This window comes from Bombus huntii, chromosome 3 (genome assembly GCF_024542735.1).
Source record: "Bombus huntii isolate Logan2020A chromosome 3, iyBomHunt1.1, whole genome shotgun sequence".
Lineage (NCBI taxonomy): Eukaryota > Metazoa > Arthropoda > Insecta > Hymenoptera > Apidae > Bombus > Bombus huntii.
This window is the reverse complement of record NC_066240.1, coordinates 16,656,841-16,681,477: the sequence shown is the minus strand read 5'-3', so window position 1 is coordinate 16,681,477 and position 24,637 is coordinate 16,656,841. Positions and strand designations below refer to the sequence as shown.

Sequence of the window (24,637 nt, the reverse complement as noted above, 5' to 3'; positions counted from 1 at the left end):
TTTAACGTAAATTGATTTTAACCAATCTTACACACAAGATACGCTTAATTATGTGTATTGTTTATATATGGAAAGAGTATAGAAATTTAATTAATACGAAGGTGTAATATGGAACGAACCATCTTTAGAGACAGCAAAATTTTTCTCTTAAATATATGGCTTTTCAAAAAATATATTCGGTCAACGATGTCATCGATAAAAAATATTGAAACGAATAATTTATCACATCGTCTCATATTTATTACAATCTTATTATCATATTTTCGAAAAAAAGGATATTCATTTTGCTGGACGATTAAAACGAACGAATTACTGGGAATTTTAATCAGCTGAATTTTTATGCGTCAACGAGAAGAATGCTTTGAATAATATGCACGTTGCGAGTTTCATTTTGATAGTCGCGATCCATCAAATTGTCTTATAATAATTATCTATCGTTATACGATGAAACAACGTTATAATATTTCGTTAAAATGCAATGATACATCTTATATTCGATACGCGATCACTGGGATTGGCTGTCGTTGTTCATAAAATCAGATAGATATTTTCTATGGACGAAAGAAAACAAAATAGTAATACAAATGCTGAAAATCGAAAAATCGTTTCTTCCATTACACCATTAAAGTGTTATTTTAAAATGTGCAACATTTTGCAACAGTCGTTCTTCTTTATCGCATATTTGGTGAGATTGAAAGAGGATTATTTATTACGAATCACTGCTAAATGATAAAATACTGACTATCAATGAACATTGATTGTAATTGGATGTTAATCTTTTAACGAAGCAATCGAATTGGATTTTACCTATTGATAAAAAGCCAATAAAACAAAAATTGTCGAATTTTGTACAAACAGCTCAATTAATAAATATAATATAACTTTTCTATATTTGACTCTAATTGTTAGAAGAAAAGTTTTTTAATGACGAGAAACTGAATATTTCACATCATTGTTTAAAAATTATTCGAAAGAATTTATTTTGCCTAGAAAGATGGAAGATTACTCCGAGAAACGGCCGTAAAACTATTCAATAAGTGGCAAAAACAATTAAAGTACAGTGTCTTTAAATCTTCTTTAACATTTGCTTAAACCCATGAATTTCGGAAAAGCCCTGAATTATTTTAGCGAGTTTAATCTTTCGTCGGATTCGCATAATTGATACAATTTGAGGCTTTCAAATGTAAGCTATGTCCAATGGGAATTATATCCCGATATTACGTCATGAATTAGTACACCCATTTCGCTATCATTGCTAATGTGTACCATTTGTCCGGCGAAGAAATCATTTCCTGGATGTAATTTCTATTAGTCGCAGCATACAACCAAAAACCCCAAATTCCAACATACAATTACTAATCTCATTAAAGCAAATTTTTCTTAACTCGACCAACGAAATTACCAATATCCCAATTTTGAAAGTTCGCCAATCTAACTCGATCTCGCCATTCTACCTCAAATAAAATTCGCCACGCAACAACGAACGAAATGGATGGTAAATTCTCCGATGGAAATGTCCTAGAAGTTGCACTGGTCAAAGAACAACAACCAAAAAACAAAAAAAGAAAAAAAAAATCATTCGCCAAGAATCTCTGGTCATGAAATAGCGTTCGGGACTGTTCGAACGCGATCTTCTTCTTCGGGAAGTTAGCCGCCGTTAATTAAATTCACGGCGTCGTAAACTTCGAACCGGAAAGAACGTCTCTGATTAAACAGGGTGGCGCTCACGAAGCATCATTTCCGGTTGGCGCAGCACGGGTCTCGTTCTTCGGTAGTATCTCACTAACACAGAAAAACTGATTCGTTTTCTGCTCTACTTTTTTAATTTGGACTTGCTAAACAAAACACAGACAGTAATCGGGTGGTCGAGCTGGAGGAACGTGAACAGTAAGTACGAAAACGCAGAGCATCCTAACACTTCTCGCTTCTCTTTTCTATCTTCCGTTTCAATTTCTCTTACGTTATCTCTTCACTGTTTTCTCCTTCCTTTTTCTTTTCTTATCGCTCTTCTTTCTTATTCTCGTTGTTGTTATATGCGTTTCGCAATCGCTGGCTTGGCTGTCTTTCCGTTGCATAACAGCGATCCCTGTTATTTCGAGAGGTTAGCCTAATTTCCGGCCGCTTGATGCTCGCCTCGGTAGGGCCGCGATATTGCCGGGACGTGCGCTTCCGCTTTCCACCGGCAAGAAAATGTATTTTTCGCTTTATGAAATGGCTGCACGCGCAACGCTACGCTAATAATTCAGGAGAATATTCGGCACACTGCACGAACACAACGCATACACAAGCTCACGAAAGTATTCCGATAGACACATTTTATGAATATATGTATTACGTATGTTATATTTGCATAGCTTGTAATTAGTACTGTTACGAGACTCGACTGTCATGATTACGTTGGTAAAGTACGTTGGAAACTAATCTTTAAATATTTATGAAAATTATGGGATATTCAGTGCAAGTATATATTTCATTTCAAACATTTTATTTACAAAAATTAAATTACATTAATCATTAGTAAATTACGTTACATTAATAAGCATTAAAATATTCAGTGCGATCCTTTGTGATATTTATTATACGCTTAAAATGACTATACGTGCTGTGTATTGATCTTTTACTATATACATATGTCCTTACGATAAATATCTTGTAACTTCGGTATATATTTCAATTGGTTTCATACTTGACCATTATAATCGTGCCAGTCATGTCTCGCTATAGCGCTAATTAGAATTTCAAAACATTTTATTTCACATGTACGATATGAATATGATAGTTTTCTATGTTAAATATTCAAATACTTTCGAGAACCAATGTATACACGTTTGGTGCGTCATAGATTGTAGGTTTCTGTGTGTGTGTGCGGGTGTGTGTGCGTATGTTTTAACGTATCCAGGACTCGGCTGTTAACCCGGGATACCAACCCGACGTAGGTAAATCTCGTTATACGATTGATCGATGGAATTATCGGCTTCGCGTATCGTCGGTTTAACAGGTGACGCGCAATACCGAACCGAGATCCTGTGAACTCTCGTTTAGATCAAGTGGAAGGATCTCTTTTTATAGCTTGGATTATGGATAGGATGCTAGAGAAATGGATATCTTCTTCATAATTTGTACGGTTTATGTGAAAAAGAAAAACTTACGCGGTGAAGTAAATTTGGGAATTGAAAATGGATTTTTGGACGAAGCTTTGTTTATTGAGAAAATCGTCTTTAAGGATAGTTGTGAAATACATTGTTGTTGTTATCTTGTTTTATTTAGAACGTCGTATCTTTTAAAAGAAAAATGATGAATGTTTCCTGTCAACAAAAATGGGGTTGACGATCATGCTTGAAAATATATTAAATACTCCGAATAAAATATAATTCTGCTAGAAAATGTCTTAGGTATTGAAAGAATTGAGATCTAATCAAACCGTAAAAACGAAATCTTATGTAAAAAAAAGAAAAAAGGAAAGAACTCGTATCTTGTACTTCCATTTGATCTCTTTATACAGAACCGTCCACTTAATGCATCAACTTTCAAGTAATCTCTGAAATTCAACTGCAAAGCTTAAAATATGTTTCGTTGAATATTAAAAGCTTCGCAAGGATTCTCAGATCTCTTGTTAGTGAAACACCAAATATTAACCACCTTAATCTTCACGTCAGCACTCACCCTCCACTTAACCAAACATACCAAATCACTTCTGTAAATCTTCACGGTACATCACCAAATATTTTTACTATACACATACACACACACACACACACACACACACACCAGCATATCTGCAAAAGCTTCAATACCATGGTAATCTATTTTTCCAGTACTTTAAACGACTGTATATCACGTAAATGGAGTCTCTATCGCCATATATATATATATATATATATATATATATTATATTAATCGTATCGTGGTGCTGAGTGCACGTATTATAAGCGCCATGACTTACCGTCTTTATTAGTGTGCGTTAATGTAACAGCAACCACTGTGATATGTGTAGTGTGCACGAGATTGTCTCCGATCTCCAATCTCACAGGAAGGTCCTCTCCAGCCCCTTCCTCATCCTCCACTATCCTCTTCTCACCCTCTGCGTCTTTCTCCCTCTCTCCCCCTCTCTCTCTCTCTCTTTCCCCCGCCCTTGTCTTCCTCTACGCCTGAATGCATGTCCTGTTGCATAATTTAGTGACCACTTCCGGCTTATAATAGTTTACTGTCGAAGTCTGCATAGAGGTAAGTCAGGTGAGGGTCGCACGTGCAAATGAATAGGGTGGCAAAGTTCTTTGTTATTCGAATGTAGCACTGTGCCCGTTGTATTGCATAATTTAGAGACGATTAGATATACTGACTGGCCCTTTTCCTGTCTCTTCGTCGTTACTACTTCGCCTCTGTTTCTCTTTCTCCCTTTCTTTCTCTCTATTACGCTCTGTTACAATAGCCCTCTATTCTATCGGGTTCGCGGAGACACTTTTGGAGGTGAAAGGTAGGTGAAGGGTTGCATGCTCGATGAGTAGAAAACTCTCTTATTGAGTTGGCTGTCGTTCAAATCGTGACTTGAAACGAAGAATCCTTTTGGCGGCAGCGAATTTTTCGGCACGCCCCGTATGCTACTCCACGCCCGGTGAATATTTAAACGGCGTACTATAGCCGCGTCCGGCTCGATATTTCGATATAAACACGCGATCAAATTAACGTGCCACGGTGTTGATCTTTCTTTCCTTTTTGTTTTTCTTTTTTAAGGTACATTCAATTAACGAGTCTGCGCGATTATACGAAGAAATTATATTTTTTCTGGTTTCGTTTTATTCCGCTAGAAGAATTTATCGAAGGGAAACCCCGTAGGAAAATTATTTTGTTATGTTTATGACACGCTTTCTACAATACTGTCGTTACACCATAATTTATTAGCTAATAATATTAATTAATTCGATATACTAATATTGTCTTCTCGTTTAAAATATAAAGTATATTAAAGACGTTATTCCTTGCAAACGATACTTTTTATTATACGCTCGTAGAAACATTCATGGAAGATGAGTGGAACAATTATGTCTTCCTTTAAATTCTCAATACAATCGTCAGAATTTCATTTTATTTCCACTGCACTTTCTATCGAGGTGAATTCGATATTCGACGTACATCTCCGGTAGAAACAGCGGCAAATTAAAAAAGATTGACTGGCATTTCACTGGCACGACGCTTTTGATGAATTGCCAGCGTCCACGCATATCCTATGCATATGCAATTCATCAAGTACGAAGGGGAAAAAGTCGAATTTTATTATCGACATCATCACGATACCGCAACTTTTAGAATTTCTACTTAGAAAAAATTTTGCGTTTAATCTACGATCCTTGTGTTTTTTCTACTCTTCTGTTACGAGAACCTACATTTGCACCTTATTTAATTAAGCAGGAAAACTATAGGTTTTATCGTTAAACCGTGATTGTTAGATTTCTGAAAGATATCGGTTAGATATTAAAATCTCATATAAAATAATAGGAAAAATTACCAATAATTGATAAATTATTACTAATTAATTACTTAATTAATTAATTTTCAAGAATCTATGTTTCTTTTCGATACTTTTATACAAAGTTATCTTCGCGAAATTATCGTCGATCATAGATCCATAATTCATGGAACGTACCGTTAATTAAGGGCAGGGAAAATTACGAATCAAAAGCGATCTCACGTAACAGAATGATTCGTCGGTGGCCGATGTCTTTCGTGACGTCGAATACGATAGGAGTGAAAAAAATATTTGAGAAATGCTTGAAACGGAGTGGAACGATCGGTGGAAAATTTAATTAAAAAGTTAGAAAGAGCAGACACGTGTGCAGACGGCGCGTAATGTCCGATAGATGACTTTGTGCGAAGCAGAGAAAGAAAGAGAGAGAAAGAGAGAGAGAGGGGGCAACCAAAAGGATTCTTCGTCCATTTAATTGTTATCTTAGAAAGTTAACCTTTTCAAGGTGTTGTGTCCAGGCTATCCCTGTTACCAGCGTAATTCGGGTATCTTAGGAAAAGTCTCGTACAAATCTGATTAAAAGCAGGAGTTAACGTCCTTCTGTGTTATTTCGGAACAGGCAACAATAAAACGCGCAATTCTTCTTATTGTTAGTCTCGCGACAGTGAACGTGTTCGATAATACTTTGAGATTCTCTTGGTTCTCCATTTTATTCGCACATCTCGTCCTCATTTTACGCTTTCCAGAATTTTGTGCTCGAATAAATTGAAACTTTTGCGTAACAGCTCGTAAATCGCGTGAAAGCTAGGCAGGAAAACGACACAGATTAATTCAGCATAATTTGCAATGTAAATTAAAACTGTTATCGATAACGAATAACGCTTAGATTGAATTAGATCGAATAGAATTTTTAAGATATTTTGTTGCAATTAACAATGACAACGCAAACAGAGATTAGTCTACTGAAATAACGAAGAAAGTGAACTGAAAATTCTGAGAATCGGAAGACTGATTCGTGACAATTTGCGATTGTCAATAACGAACAATTTTCTATATATTACTTTCTTACAATTAATAATAATGACGCAAATAGAGATTATCGTACTAAGATAATGAACAAGATGCGTCGCGACGATCCTTATCTACACGATACCCCGCCCTTATTTCGGTTAATTTTGGTAAATTGATGCTTTGAAATGATTAATTACTATAGAATCCTATACAAGTGAAATTGATAACCCCAGTAATAGATTGCCTGTCTGTAACCTGAATAATGTAACACCATAATCCTAACAATGCATTTCATCCACCTTATTCAAGCGCACATAATAAATCTTCATTCCTAAACAAATTAACCTAATTCATCACCAATAAACTCAATGATATCTAACCTGTCAATGATCAAAAAATATATCATTCTAACCTTTCGATTTCGTTGTTACAACAAGCTGGGTTTCTCAGACGTATTCGCAAAAACTAGATCATAAAAATTGAAATAAAATTGGCAATAAAAATACTAGCAACAAATTGAAATAGATGCTAGGAACGTGTTTAATTGACCAAAACCATCCACATCTAAGTGTTTCAGAAATTCTCAATCTCTGTAGTATAGGATCATTTTTTTTTTTTTTTTCGTATGTCCTGTACAGTTACTATTAGATTGACAACAAAGTGATTGCGGATTTTGTCATTAGGTGATAATGACTTAGTTGCTAATCCAATAATTACCAAACTATTTAGATCTTCATCAACCCTAATAAAAATTGCCTGTATTGAAATACCATTGAAGAACATTTTCACTGATGTTAGAAAGAGAGAGAGAGAGAGAGAAAGAGAGAAAGAGAAAGAGAGAGAGATAGTCAAAGCAAAAGATTCAAAGAACACGCGAACAAAGAAAAACCTTCGACCAATTTGCCTCTAGACCCTTTAGCCTGTAATAAATCAGACTCCTAGAGGATTCTCGTCTCTACGACGGTAACAGAAACGATCAGGACACAACACTATAAAGCTCGAGCCAGTTAGACGATAAACACAAGCTTTTGAAACCGTGAGAAAAAAAAAACGTGATCGTTGCGAACACAGTCCAGACGGTGGGCCACCGAGTCCAACGGTGTCCTCTCATTCAACTCAAACAACGGTGCACCCAACGGCCGCACCAAGATGGCCGCTGAAACCCGGGGTATTGGTGCACATCAATCGAAGCCACAGCCTACGGTCAGGTCTGAGCGTTCGCGCGAACGAATCCCTACGAAACGAGCTGATGAACAGACGTAACGACGAGCCAACTATCGCCGATCGTTTCATCGTCGAGACGACGATCGCGAAAGTCGCCGGTGGCAAAGTATTCCGAAGGCGTAAGGAACACCCGCAGAGGAGCATGACCGTGTCCGGTCTGCATGACGAGGGTATGCTTGCCAGAGCTAATAAAATTAAGGCGATGTTTGGAGTGCAGCTTAAAGAGCAGGCCACTTTACCAGGCATTTCCAGAGAGAAAACAGGTGAGTCCGCGCAAGAAACGCGTTACCTACTGTGTAGAGACTGTCGCTTTAGTGTTGGCACGCTTGGAATTTCGATGAACGGGTCCCGAATGTACAATAACTCACAAAACTATTCGAACACTTGTAGAAACCTTTCATAAATATATTATGTGCGTTGTACGAAACATTCTGAAATCCTATTAGCATCGTAATGAATTTATGCGTTATTCGTATATTATACGTACTTATTATACAGGGTGGTTGGTAACTGGTGGTACAAGCGGAAAGGGGGTGATTCTACGCGAAAAAAGAAGTCGAAAATATAGAACGAAAAATTTTTCGTTCGAGGCTTTGTTTTGGAGAAAATCGACTTTGAATTTTCGCTCGGTACGCGTGCACTGTATCACGTCTCGTTATAAAGGATCTCACTGTAGATTTTTAAAAAAATTAAAAAAAAAATTAAAAAAAGAAAAATTTTTATTCTATATTTTCGACTTCTTTTTTCGCGTAGAATCACCCCCTTTCCGCTTGTACCACCAGTTACCAACCACCCTGTATAATCCAAGATGGTTATTCGTAGTTGCTTATATTGGTATTTCTGCTAAATATGTCAAAATTTGATCGATATAATTATAACAGTCGTGTCTCATCGTAGTAAGTGAAATGGAAACATGTTTTATCATATAACATGTACAATATATAGGCACAATGTGTGATACGTTTTAATACGTTTTATATAATACATAGAATATATATATTAAAGGTTTCTATGGAAAGTATTCAAATACTTTATTGAGTCACTGGATCCTTTTGCGCGGGTCGGTAATCAGTTGGCCACTGGTTCGTTGAGAATTTTATCGTGACGACGCAGCTGTGTTTTAACCGTTTCGTGGCCAGAGGAAAAGCTTAATTCGATTATAAAGGATAGGAGCTCCGTGACGGATAGCATATCTGGGAAGTAAAGGACGGCGGAAAAATTAGGAAGTAAAAATGTAAATTTAATGCAAGAAGCTTAAAGGTCTGTGGATCGAGAAATAAAGCTCTCTTTGTGCCGGTGTGTTAACTTTGTGCCGCTAATTACTCTTAAAAGCGCTGTCGTACTTCGTTAATGCTCCCAGATATTACTTTATCCGTTTCATTTTTTTAAATCGTGTCGAAGATCGGACCGTGATCTTGTTAGATTTGTTCATGCTAAACCTCCATCGAGGTTTCAAATGCTTAATAAAGGAAAGAAGCTGCTTAAAAAGTGACGTTAAAATTTCACCGAGTACACGTATACTTGATAAATAATCCGACATTTGATTACACCATTCTGTTATCACTGTGCGTTACATTGTGTCGAGAATATCATTGACAGTACAGATACAAAGAACGTACGACGAAAGCAATTCATATACACGTGTACTCGATTAAATAACAAATCAGCTTATGTACAGAAATAAAAAATAAATTCAATCGTGAAAAATTTCAATGATCGTATCTCGAAAGTAACGACTCAATGGCATCGCTAAAGTTTTATCGTCGTGAAAATCCGAATTTCAATCGCTTCAAACCCGTAATCAAATCTCTTTTGCGAAAGTATCTTTACGTTTCCGGCGATAGAATGTTTCAATCGCGAGAAGTTTAAAGGTATCCGGATTCGCAATGAAATTGCAACAAATTCCGATTTATTAAGCAAATTACCCAGCCATGCTTAATTAAAACTACGGGCTGCAATTTCGCGGTGCTCGCCCAAGTGTATCGAATATTTGATAAACGAATCGACTATGTTAAACAGACTCGATGTTCGTTCGAACGAAAAGTTGTATAACGTTTGCGTGCCGATTTGCCAACATTAAAAACTGCGCAGTCGATACATCTCCTATAGGCTACCTACCATTGAATACATCATATTTCTTGTTAAGCGTTACGGTTTCATTAACGTTAAATGCTCAACGATGGAAAAATTCTAGCTGCTCGATGTCCTACAAAACGCAAATAAATTACTTACAACTGAATATTTCAATAATACCAATACCATAAATTTATCGTCACGATATTTTCCTTTACAGAGCTCGTCGAATATTTCCATCGTTGGAAAAGACGTATCCATATACAAGATAATTTTTCTTTTTTTTATAGAAGAGGTATATTTTTTTCTTATCTATTATCCATTGCAATTAGATAATTTCGATAGGAAATAAAAAAATTGGAAAGTCTTTTTATAAATGCGTCTGTCAAAGTATGGATTTCTTGAAAAAATGTTATAAAAGTAAAATGAAAGAAAAATGACACATTTGTACCAAAATTATATTTAAAATAATGTATTAATAATACTTAAAATGTCCACTAATATTTTTCATGTAGATTACCACGATGTAAATTATGCTTCAATTACATTACTTAATTATAATTTGCATTCTATGTTTTACGTAATAAATGTCGTCGATGGTTTTCATCGCGGAAAATATAGAATATAAATTAAAATTACAATGACCCAAAATTATACTGAATCACCCATTAAATATTAAATCTGTATAAAAATCTAGAGAAATGTAGGCGTGTTTTAAAAAGAAATTTCCAATTAATAGAATATCTGTTAGAAACATGGAAGCTTAAAAAGCAGTATTAATTTTTCTCGATTATCAAATATAATTTAATCGTCATAATATTCCACGGATGGAATCCGTTCTTGAAGGTACGTTTACCAATCATATCATTTTTCTGTAACTCAAGCTCGCGTGTTACTAAAAACGAGGCACGTAAAACGTAATTCTAGATTAAAACGTCGCGTAAAAGAAGGTAATAACGCTTGCTACCTGTAATTAGTATGTTTAATGTCGTTTGTATCAGCATGTGTATCAAATGCGAATGCTACAGAAATGGAACGTGTACTGGAAAAATTAAAAATTTCCAGTCTGCGTGTCTTCAATTAAATACCGATGCGAAAGAATTACATTTTAATTAAAAGACTGCTGTTTTATTTTTGTCATTTTTAATTCACGGCACAAGTGGAATTACGTTTTTCGTTCTTCGTTTTCATAGTAACCTTCTTTTAGTTAGTCGTTACGTGTTGGTGTCGCGATGTTATTCTCTCGCGAAACATTATTTCGCATGTTTTCTCTTCATTTAGCTAAACATTCATTCTAATTTTCTAATTACTCGACAAAGAAAAACAAACGCGATGTGCAAGGTTGCTTGCAAAATTATGTTGTCACGATGATGTGAATCTATATAGAATTACGTTTGCAATCCTCGAAAAAGAAAATATGCGATTTAGAAAGAGAAAGTTTAGCGGCAAAATACTACGAACGAATCTTAATTCTTTAAATGTCTACGAATTTTTGCTTTCAAATGGATTGCTATACGTTCTCGCAAACAATTAAAAATTCATCCGTGTTTAAAGTTCTTGTTTCTTTAATTCATTTATTAAAGCCATTATATCTTTCGTTTCTCAATCGCATTTGTATCATTATTCCATCGAGCCTTTAAAAATATGCAATTTATAAAAATTTTGAAGACCGAAATTTTATCCAATTAATCGACATTACTTAATTGATATATTTGTGATTACAGAATAATATAATTACTTTTCATAAATGTTGTGCACGCCAGCGAGCTGCATGAAACAAAAATTGCTTCACTCGTTCGGTATCGTTGCTTGTTTTTTCTTTTTTTTTTTTCCTTTCTTGTATGTGTTTTGTGTGTCCCCTTAGCTGTGACTTACAAAAGAATAGCGCCGCGGCAGCGGATATTGCATGCAGAATCATCGTGCGAATTGAACCGAGGCAACATCTCCCGTAAGCGAAAGAAACCAGGCGCAGGTACGTACCAAGAATTCGTAGAAATGTGCATGATTCGAGATCTAACAACAGTCTGTAACCGGTTTTCTTCCCTTTGCCATCGACCTCGGCCTATTCTCTCGCGACCAAGCATATTTTTCCAAGGTGCAGTGTTTCTACGTACAGGAGACTTAAAAACGTGTGAAAATGATTGAAAAATCGCTTATTAAATGTGGAAAGATTAATAAAACAGAAAACGAAATTTTAGTATCAGCTTCTTCGTAACGATTAAAAAAATAGCATAACAGAAAAGAAAAATGTGGAAAGAACAGGTGAGCCATAAAATACATATTTCTTTTCCGTTTGGAATATATTGTTGCGTGCATCGACTCAATAATTTTCGAGCATGGTTGCGGATATTGATTAGAGTTATAAATTCAACATTGACGGCAGCAATCTTGCGAAGCAAGCGCACAATTTGTAAACAACCACAATGTAAAACATGAAAAGAAGAAACGTGTGAAGACTCGCCTTCTCTTTCATATTTATAGAATGCTTTCAACTGATCTGTAATTAAAGTGGCATTGAGTTCAACGCGCTTCGAACAACTTTCAAAGTCCATTAAATCAACATATAAACATTTGTACATACAGACGTGAATACATATTTTAGAACAACCTTGTTTATTATATATTATAATTATTAACCATATATATATTTTATATAATTAAATTCAGCTGCAGAAAGGTACTGTCATATGTTATTACTTCAATTAGCAAATACAGTGTTTATACAAATTTCGAAGCAGTGAAACCATATAAACTTTACAATTATTAAACGTATATCGTATAGAATACGTAAATTTAACCAAAACAATACATTATCATTATTACAACTATTGGTTGCGATATTTGTAAAAATTTTCAGATTTTGTAGTATAAAATAAAATAATCGTGGAATATATTTAAAAATAATTAGTCCTCGTTGTTTGCGTTTCACCTTTGCAAGTTTTGCGATTTAACGTTCTATCGAAAATGATTTTTCATCCGGCGAATATTTCCCGCCTACGGTTGAAAAAAATTTATAGTCCGTTCCAGATCCCAGAATCATCCTGTATGTATGTATATACGCACTATACTGTTTAATTAAACGATTCATTTTGATAATGGAATCGTTGTAACGTAGCAAACCGATACAGCGAGCTCTGGGTGGAAATTATTGTTTCAATACGCTCTTTCGGCGTAATGAAACCAGCTTCTCGGGTTTCTCCACGATCTCGAATCTGATTCGCGTATTTTCAAAATATGTGGGTGACGAGGTGACTCGCTTTGGTGCACGTAAATGAGCAACGTGACATTTTTACCGGCGATTCGAGCTGCGATGGAAATTGAGAAAGAAAATATTTGCAGGGGAATCGACGCGATTCAATCTCATTGTTGATTCGTTATAAATCCTGTACGTATAAACATTCGCGTGCAAATAACGCGCAACGTATATACACATAGACACCGTATTTATGTACGATACATAACTACGAGATGATTGTTATTTGCGTAATTAAAGCTCTGTGCCGGGCGGCGTGAAAGTACTTTGCGTAAAGCGTCCTAATTTGTTATATCGGGAAATTGTTATGTAATTTATCGTTATCGGCAACGAGATGGTCGTTGAAACATTACGATCGTCGTGATAGATACGTCAATGGTTGTTGAAATTGTAAATTGTATATTATAGTTACAGTAATATTTTTCTTCAATCGATAGTTCTTTTATGTTAATAGAACAATTCCAATCAGTCTGTTCAAAACGTTACAGATCAATCGTCTATGACTAGAGTTTTGTTTGTCTATTTAAAAACAGTAGACTTAATTTGAAATCTACAAACTAACAATTATTATAAATAAAATATGTTAGCATGATAATAAGCGAATAAGATAACATTGAAACTAGAGTATGACATATTGTTAATGTGTCTATAAATACTAAATAAATTATAACATATTTACTATTAATACATAGTAAGAAACGAGTAAAATGAAATTTAAAGAATATAAAACTCGAGATATATCACTTCCAAGTACCAGTTCATTACAGTGACGATTATAACACACGAGAAATTTGCTCGGAAAACTTGTTAATCGACATATTTGAAAAAACACAGTAACCACCAAATATATTAATTACAGACGAATTCTGGGTTAAATTTAATTACTACAAAAGTGACAATAGAGCAGAAAGAACGTAATAACCTGCGACCAAAATTCAGACTACCATAGTTAGGTCTCTGTTAAGGTGAAGTTCCACCATCCAATGACAAGAGGGGAAACACTAACCAAGATGCTCCATATATTCCCCGTTATAATTTCCTTAGCTCTAGATATAGCCACTCACACTTGTTCTAGCATTTGCAATTACACCTGAATATTTATCAAATCAATTCTCTGTTTCTCGTTGCCTTTGTCTGTCTATTGGCTCTCTGCCTCTTACCTTCGTGCACCGGAGATTTCTATTTCACTCTGAAAGTACAAGTCCACTATAGAATCCTTCTTCGAGAAGGGACCACACACGAGTTTCTCTCTCTCTCTCTCTTTCTCTCTCTACTGTTTCTCTCGTAGATTTCTCACGAACAGTCGACACGTCACGTGTCTCCGTTTAATTACGCAAGATCATGTTTCGTTTGCGCTTACAGATCCCAATCAAGCTGCGAATAACAATCACGTGAACAGCGTGTCGGAGGGCCTTCCAGAGTCCGGGGCGAAGACGTTTTATGAGAATCTACCCTTCCATGGAATCCAAGCGCCGCCTAACAAGGTCAGTATGGAGAATCGATCCGTGCACGAGCATCCTTCCGTTTCAGCATGATCATCGTCCTTTCTTTTTCTTTTCATCTTTCGTTGTCTTAATACACGTTGCACTCGGCCACGTGTTGGTAACGGTGAGATGCAAATTTAGATATGAGATTCAAAAATTCAAAATGGATAAACGATGCGAAATTCTTGTGATCTTTCGTTTGGTGGTGAAGCACAGTGCAAAGTACAGGCGATGATACCACATACCACCCTCTTGCATGATCGAATTAACCCTCGACTAATATCGTTGGAACGTAGGTAATTGTAACAATTTCGATCAAGTTGGGTTACTTGCTTTCGAGTTACCTAATTTTGATTTTATTAAAGCTAATCGCGATATTGTTTAAGCGAAAGGATTGAAAGTGTTTCGATTCACAAAATGTCATTGATGACGTAAGGAAGTTTGAGGAAGATAGGGGTAGATTAATAAATACGATGATATACAACGACGGATTTGTGCTTGTCGAATAAAGACGCAACATACAGGAGAATGCGATCTCGCTATTAGAAATATGTAGAACTTTGGCAAATCGCAGCTTTCGTTGCTGCAAGATCACAAGAACGTCGCGTCAATTGTCCGTAGGTATTTCGTTACACTTGGATCATGCGTGTAAGTATAGGTTTCGTGAATAGACAACTATACGTTTATTATCGAGGCCCGTGGTACGCGCTATAACTCGCCTGAAATTTCCCTGGAAGTAGTTACTCTTAATCGCTGCGCCGTTGTTACAAATCGTAATCTATCATTTCAAGTTTCGATTCTAACTTTCTACTGCGAATTGAGATATGAAAGTTGATCAATCTATGTATGTTGATTAATTTTCCTCCACTGAAACAAACCGTGAGAAACCGAAACGAGCAACTGATCAAGATCGAAAGCTCACGTTACCAACCTCTCACCGTTAAACAATAGTCGACGAACGTTAGACCGTCGTTATTTAATTGGAAGCAAAGCGTTCTGACAGCAGTTGAACATTAACCTGATCGTACACTCGTGGCCACTTGAAATAGAACAGAGAGGAAGAAAAGACAGCGAGTTAACCTCTCGCGTTTCTCTCAATTAGCAGCGTGAAGTTAGAAATACGATAATGAAAGAACGAGGAAGTACTTTGTCCAACACCATGATAGAGCAGTAAAATGTGACAAGACGATTGGAAGGGTTCTAGTAATAGGATAAATGTTTTTACTAGCACGGTCGAGGCGAGAGAAGAAGACCAAGTCGATAATAAAAACGAGCATAATTTCATGAAAAAAAAAAAGAAAAAAGGAAGCTCGAAAATATCAAGAACAGCCGGATGTTCGAGCCCCTCGGCCGCGAAACGCGTCACCGGAAAGTCGGCGTGAAATAATTGCATTATAACGAATATAGAGTGGTGGATTACCGATAGTTTGAACCTCGGCTCTTTCCGAATAGGAACGCGAAGAACGTCAGAAACACTGGGCGTACAAGAGAACCTGGTGTACTGCACTTTGTGCCCGCAAGAGAGCCTTTAAGCATTGGAGAGTCAAGGTTGGAAAACGTTCTACCTCCTCATCGCTGGCGTTCAACTTCTACTTAGTTCGACGATGGTCCTTTTCACGGAGACGATTAGAAGCGATCGAATCTGCTTTTCTGCTGATCGAACTTCGCTTTCAGAGCGAGATCTGGATTCTAGAGGAAATGGTTGAATATAGCAGAATAAACAGATGGAACTGGACCATTTGCAGCTGTGTAAATGAAACCCAAACATAGATAGATGGGTATAGATAGACCGATTTGAAACAAAATAGTGCGTTGTAGACAGGTTTTTAGTGAAGAATATAAGATAGTGGAAACTATATCTAAAACTAAAATAGAAGTGGATTGCTACCAAGTAGAATATTGAATTGCAGCTAGATTTCCAATGAAGAATATAAAACGAAAGTATCGAACTATATTTAAACATATAATAGAAATTAAATTATACTCGGGTAATAAAATTGAGAAATTTATGAAACGTGTAGTTGATTAGTTTGGTTCCTGAGAGACTCGTATAATATTAGAACGTAACAGCAGGTACACGTTGACAACAGGAGCAAGCAGAATCGCCTTAATATCTCACGTTTAAATAAATAGCGTAAGACGAGACCGCATACATTAAAAAATTCCTCTCGTGCCCGATATTACCAATAATTAAAAATCGAGCATAGCGGGCATATCTGCCATTAAAATAGATCGAGCCAGCTGGAAGATTAAACGGCGAATAATTCAACGTACCTAGTCGCTAGCGAAGCTCAATTTAATATTGTAACGTTTTAACCTCCTTTTTCGGCCCTCCCGGAAGCCTTAAATTCCACGCGCTGTCCCATACGTTAATACTTAAAGCCGCCAAACTCGCGACACCTAGTCACACCTATCTTACCCACAATGTGGTTAACGAACGAGCGAACCATCGATCGGTTTCACGCATTAAATAACAAACCGGGCGCAAGGTCTAACGATGCAGCTAATGCAGTGTCCCAGGGTGAGAAAAGTAAAAGGATACGAAAGAAGCCATCAACTTTTTACGAGATGATGCTACATAGTTGACGACATGTTTTACGTTGTTGTTGTCCGACCTGAACTTAAGAAGCAGCATTAAACTACATGGGATTTTTATAAATATGTGGATGTTGTTTATACGACTGATTCTGTATATATACACATGGATTTCAGTCTACTTCCTGAATTGTAGGGAATGTAATCTTTCATTGAAACGCCTGCATATGCGCAATCGACCTTGCACCAGTGCACGCATTTGGTGGAACAGTAGGGAACATTCAGTGATATAATAATGTCACATGTAGCAAATTGTATGTAATAAACATTATCGTATAGCAAATGATAGACAGATATTTTCAAAAGTATACGGAATTAAGCCTCTACCTATAATCAAGAATGGTAAATCGCAGGTGAATAACTGTTGAATAATCAAAACTCGTGATCACTGCTATAACAAGTGAGTATACTATCAGAACTTTTTCAAGAAATAACTGTTTAAAGTAGCATATAGTAGGCGTTGTACATTTAATATCAATTGCTTGAGTTCTCAAAGAGTAATCGCCTCTTCCGCAACATATTTCTATACTTTCTCGGTGAAATTACAGTTATTAAGAGGCTAAAGACACTAAAAAAAACGTTGTTTGCTTATCAGAGAGAAAGATTACAATTTATTATAATGTTTTCTCTTTAATCTAAGATCCAAGAATAACTACTATAAACAAATTGTTTGATTTCAACATAATAAAAGTAAATGACAAAAATACGATTACGTTCATCGTGTAATTAACGCAACAGTTGTTAATTATATTTAGTAACCTTTTTTTAATAGTACAGCGTTATTAATTCTTCACATTCCGAATAAAATTTTAATTAATATAACAGTTCTCTAATATGAACGATAACATTCATTCTTGTGTAGAATAATAATTCTATGTAAAACGTATCGTATTAAATGACGTATAAAAGGTACACTGTTCCATTTGACAGAAACATATTCTATTTAAAAAAAGTGTGTTCTAGGAACCTTTAAAACATTTCCAATTCCGTAGCAAATACATGTACCACGCAATGTATCATTCAAAACCATTTCATTTTGCCTAGTGAAATTTTTATCTTCCTACCTTCTATCGTTTTAAAGCTATGGCTTGACCCAGTTTCATGGGATACCCCATAAATAAGTAATCTTTTCCTTTCCAACCTAGGACAGCAGTACAATAACAAAGAAATAAAATAAAATTGCTAAAACATACAGTGGAAAGTGTATACATAAGAATATTTTGTTTTCGTAGCTCGCGTAAAGTATTTAAACTAGTATCATTTTATTATGGAATGAACTATTCACGAAACTATAATAAACGTTGAAAAAATACATACCGTTTTAGGTAAAAACATAATTGAAATGCACAACCAAGAAATTGCCAAAAGTAGGTACTTGTATTTATTTATGTACGTGCTCGTTACTGTACATGATGAAAGAACCGCGAATATTTATAACATACAGATGTAACATGCAACTTTTTATGCATTTGTGCAAAATTTAGAGATAGAAAAATTGCACAGCACGCGAATATTATACGGTACAGAAAAATACAAAAATATAACAAATATCCAAAGAGAGTACAGTGCTCGTTATAATTTTTAACAAACAATAGGAATTTCCATTGAAGTTAAGTTCTAATTTCTTCATTGTGTCCACAAAAATATAAATTCGTATGAAAATCCGCAGCCTACTTATCATTTAATGCAAATGTAACTCAATAGATAACGATATTACTCGGCTGGAAAATTTGCTTTCCTACATTCCCATCAGCGACAGCGCTTGAACGAGGACAAAATCGTATAAGGGGTTGGGACCCTTCGACAGACAGAACTAAGTTTACAGCGTCTGCCATGGCAGAAGTGGGGTTAATTCTCTCTTATTTAACCAAGTGTCCCCGTAATGGCCGTATCGGAAGCAGGAACGGTTCGTATCCGAAGTAATTGAGTATGGACAAGAGTGGAGAGCGCGAAGAGGCAGAGGAGAGTGTGGATATTAGAGAAGGGGCCCTTTGTCGAGTATCTTCTGGTTCCGGAAGCTTTTACCCTCGCCTCGTTCGTCGGAGATCCATATTTCATCGTGGCAACCACTCGCCCATCCGCGACAGATTAACGCGTAAATTATCGATCGATGGTTATATCATGCGTCCAAATGTTTATTTATTTGAATCCAATGATATCATGACGAGAAATGGCCACTTTTCCAGACCCTGCTACAATATCGCTGATTATTATTTGCCTGTCGATTTGCCATTCACGCGTTGATGAAATTGGAGTGAAATTATTAGTTTCACGAAGATGAAAGGGGCTGAAGAGTATTTGAAAAGGTAAAAATTCGTTTCAAATGAATCAGTCGATGAATACGCGAAATGTAATGGATAGGTTCCAGCTCGTTTATATTATTCGTATTTGGTCATGACAAAATGCAATAAGATGATTTCGTTGAAACGATCAATACTTTTACTTTGTGCCAGATCTTTGGGCCTCATATTTTTTTAACAAAGAACGTTCAATGGAATTCTTGATCGCAAGTCAAACACTGCCTAAACACAGTGATTCAAAACATGTTTCAATAATTTCAAACGCGTACCGTTTCGAGCAGAATATATTATATAATATATACAATATATAACAAAAGCACAAACATACTTATGAATAACGTGATAAGAATGATCAGCGTATATTCAATAATCGTTATTAAGATAATGATAAAGCTGAGCGATTCGAAAAATTTAGGGGATTTTATGTTAAAATTATTTTAAACGAACAATGTAAATTACCGTGAACGCTCGTGTATTCAAAATTCATGAAAAGATTGCCTGTAGCATATTTGCCATATTTAAAATATCGTGTTTATATTATCCTTTAATATAAAGATTTTTTTACATTCCGAACCGTACGTGTATCGATGATGTGAAACGAATATACCGTACACGGAGAAAGTATGAATTTCAAAGCAAATTAACATACACTAATTACCAGGAACGTAATATCGTTACAATTTATTGTATTTAAACTACTACTCTGTAATTGCAACCAGAACATCTATTCGTATCTATCTATATTTATCGTATTTAAAATAATGCGTTCGCGTGTGATAATCCTGAATATCTTTCAGCCTGACCACATCAATTAGCTGTTTTAATTATAATCGGTATGAAGTACATCGAGCTGAAACATCTCCTTTTAATCATTTACAGTAATATTAAATGATATTCCACATTATGTAAAGACAAAGGAAGAACTGAATTCATTTACGGTCGATAAAATTATAAAACTAATTAGCGTTCAATCGTAAAGTAACAAGTGAACGTTACGTGTAATAATGTAGAACTTTCACTAAGCCTAAAATCGTTCAAATTTAAATAACTTGACTTTAATTTTGCGTTCATAAAAATAAGTCAAGATTACTTGAAGTTCTTTGAATCTAAGTAACTTTGTTTCAAACATAAGTAACATTGTTTCATCTAACAACTGCTGTTCCTTTCAAGTTAAGGAATAATTAAAATACTTTCAACTTCACTTGAAGGTTGAAAGTTGAATGGCCAGTTCACGTTAATAAAATAGTTTCAAGCTACTTGAACGCAAGCAACTCGACGTAAAGTAACTTAACTAGCGTGAACAAGCGTAGTTCAACTGAACGTTTTAAAATCAAACGAAGAACAAATATACGCTGAAAAAATATCAAATTACTTGAATTCAGGTAACTTGACTAATTACGAACAAATTACGAAACTTTCGGATTTCAATTGAATTAAAAAGAAATCAGAAAGCTGTAACGCCGATGAAAGCTACGAAGGATATAAAATAACTCAGTGACTTTCAAACACAGACAAATATCTTACTTTGAGAAAAAAGAAAAAAGAAAAAAATGGGAAAACGAGGAGTTTGTCTAGTGGAAGGTTGACTTTCACATCACGAAACTCACAGATGATTTATAAGGAAGCATTACGTCTGTGCTCGTTTCTATCTGCTGATAACTTTGATCATTTCGAGTATGAATTCTCCCCGACGGACTTATTCAATTCATTTTTCGTTATATCGAGCAGCCCTCAAAGCGAAAGAGGAAATCTGAGGACCGAAGAAAATGGCGCCGCGCAACAATTCCCAAGCGAATAGCTTCTGAACTTTTCTCCCTTGTCGAAAGGATGTCGCCAAATCGTGTCTCGAGACTAATTCGTTCGAAGAATAGTGCATCGATTAGCAGAAAATTTCGATCGATTCCATCGGAGAAAAATAATAATAAACTCATTAAAGTATCCTGAACGTTTACTATGAGAAACTCGTATATCTACGTACATGCGTTATACGGGGTGGTTGGTAACTGGAGGTACAAGCGGAAAGGGGGTGATTCTACGCGAAAAAAGAAGTCGAAAATATGGAATAAAAATTTTTTTTTCTTTTTAAATTTTTCCATCGAGACAACGATCTACAGTGAGATCCGTTATAACGAGACGTGATACAGTGCACGCGTACCGAGCGAAAATTCAAAGTCGATTTTCTCGAAAACAAAGCCTCGAACGAAAAATTTTTATTCTATATTTTCGACTTCTTTTTTCGCGTAGAATCACCCCCTTTCCACTTGTACCACCAGTTACCAACCACCCTGTATAATGTGTTATATAAAATGTATTAAAATTTCATTAGCACCGTAACAAGACACAATTGTCAACATTATATTGGTAAAATTTGATATATAATAATTTGAAATATACGGCATAACACGGCCGTTTGAGGCATAAAATAATTATTAAAGACCGCTTCGCTAAATATCGAGGCTTGTTAATATAATGGATAATTGATTATTTAAATACATTTGCAATTTCTGGGAAATCTATACTCGTATTAAATATTTTGTAAATTTTATATAAATTTTCAAACGTGTTCCAAATTTTACCGGAATGATGATGATACTCGAGGTTTATTACACACATCGAGTATCTATAAATGGTGTTCAAATACTTTGGTGAACCATTGTATGTCGAAATAATACATATCGAGATTGACGATACTTGCAGTTCCGTTTGCTCAGGTGAAACAGTTCGGGTTAAAATCGTATCGTAATTTCGCGAGAACTCTGAAACACGGTCATGCTTTATGAAACTTCTATAATAAACATCGTTGGGAAGCTCGATTGGTGTTTAACGTGCAGAGTGTAATTCCATAGCTACGTTTTCCATTCGGAAACATTTTTCGGATATATCGCGTTTTACATTGCGCTTGATTGCAAATTTATAACATAAACGAATGTTGGGCTCGATCTTTCTTTTTTTTTTCTTTTTTTCGAAAAATGTTGTCACGTCAAAAGGGTTTATTAGTCGAAACGCTAATGGCGACGGATTTTACAAATAATTTCCGTTATGAAATGTCTACTTTTGTACTTTTTGTTACATTTGAAAACTGGCCAGTTAAAGAAACCTGATTCGTATCGAGGATCATGGTTATCTGTCATATGTTGTAAATGGGAACATGTATTTTCCATATTTACTGACGCTTTTTCGTCAATTTGTGAACAATGTTTGCTCGCTCTCATTTTTTTACAGTTTTAACCGTGAAATTACCAATTCGTAATATAATACAATTTATACAGCATGCATAGATAACAATTAAGAATAGTGCAAGTGGTGTGAAAATTTGTCAATTAGTGGTGAATAAATGTAGACAGGTGCAATACGGTGTCGAACAAAATTTTATGTTGAAAACTGTGATATCATATGACGTTCGATATTTTTCACGTTGCTCGGTTTTAGTACTATTCGTCACTCTACTCGAGTCTTAATCGAGATTGACATTAATTTGAAAATTGTCATTTGCACGAAAGCTAGTCAGCCGAACTGAGCGAATTTTAATAATTGGAAGAAAATGGTGAAACGTCGATATTTCGGTAGATTGGTATTTTCAGAGATGACATGATATACTATAATACTTATACATAGTGAAGTGGCATTTCTAATCGTGTTTTGTTTGAAACATTTAAAAAAAAAAGTAGCAGCGAGTCAAACAAGGCTTGCCGTTTCTATACAAAAATAATAAGACAAACAATTAAATTAATCGGATGTTTACAAATTAATAAATCCAATAACATCTCTTCCAGAAGAATTTTCAAATTAGCAACTCAAGATTTCTGAACTGTATGATAGATTTTTAATTTAACGAAATTTCAGATATGTACCATGATCTTGAATTGTAACTTAAACAGAACATCGAGTGTTCTTTTAATTAAATTTCCCTCTCCGTTCCATCCGGAGAGCAGAAATTACTAAAAAAGAAACGATACTTTCTACCTTGTCCTTTATTTCCAATTAAGGCTCGTAGAATCAAAGTATCATAAGCAAATCTAAAAAAAAAAAAAAAAAAAAAAAAAAAAAAGAAAAAAAGAAAAAAAGAAAAATAGAACTCGAGAATCCGAGGGCTTACGATAGGAAAAGATGGCGGGGCAAACGTTTTCATTTCAATAAAACGAACGATACGATCTGAGCTCTGGTAAACAACCTCTTAAGATAAAGGTTTAGGAGACTCCAAAGGAATTTATTCGTTAAATGTTAAGCTCGCGATCTTAGTTTCTGTCATAAGGAGAAATGTACGACGATCGCTTGAACAGGAAAATCCCGGAGCAATACTGTTGTCTTAATTTGAATATCGAAGTGCAGTATCGCGTATAATGAAATTGAATGTATATCGTATTTAGTCGCGATAACAGCATACTGTTAGTATTTCCGCGAAGATTCCCTCGTCACTTTTGCTTCGCCACCTTTTTATTTCGTTCTCGAACCCGTTTCTAAATACGTTTCTCTTTTATGCAACACGTTTCCTCGCGTTATCAACGATGCGTTTACGACAACGAGAAGTAAAAGGGCGATGTAAAATTTTTATACGAAACGAATATTAGACGATGATAAGAAATAGTGTTAAAATTTCATAGTAAAATATCTATACGCGTTAATGTAGTGAAAGAGAATGCGGAAAGCGTAAAATTCGTGAGAAAATTCGAACTTGGCGGAGACGTTAGGATGTTGAAAGAAAAGAATGATATTGTATATTTTTCTAGAGATGGAACGTAATATTTTTTACATTTACGAGTGCCTATTAGAAATTCGTACCTTATCTACTTATAGTTCCGTGCACGTCTTTCAAGATAAAATTTATAGAAGCAGTATGAAGCTACTTGATCTTTCGCTCAGTTACACTTTATGATATTTAATCGAGATTATATATGGCAAAACGACGAAACATACATACATAAATAAGTCTGTCAGAAACTAAACTGATCGCATACAATTTCACTTTTTGTAAATTTCTCAACTTCATCATCCAATACGTGAATATTCTCAAGAAGTAGGCGATTTATTTGTACAAGTTTATTTATTACAAAGAACTCGCATGGAACAACATCAAATTCCACGATACATTTAAATAAATAATACTTGTATCATTTTGTCTTTTTGCTATTTTTCAATTAATTCGATCGATCGTGGCCCGTATAATAAATTCATTTCCACTGTGAAACGTAATAACGCTTATACTATTCTTCATAAGTCGTTTGCAGTGAACAAGTGC

General features: G+C 35.3%; 1 protein-coding gene across 12 annotated transcripts in view; it reads left to right on the top strand.

The window, feature by feature from the left end:
* The window catches only part of LOC126864106 (hemicentin-1), a 434,856-nt gene that overhangs the window by 382,462 nt on the left and 27,757 nt on the right, over positions 1 to 24,637 (top strand). For all 12 annotated transcript variants that reach the window (XM_050615075.1, XM_050615073.1, XM_050615076.1 and 9 more), the window contains one exon: positions 14,385 to 14,506. In XM_050615075.1, the coding sequence (XP_050471032.1) occupies positions 14,385 to 14,506 (122 nt within the window). The remainder of the gene's footprint in view (positions 1 to 14,384; positions 14,507 to 24,637) is intronic.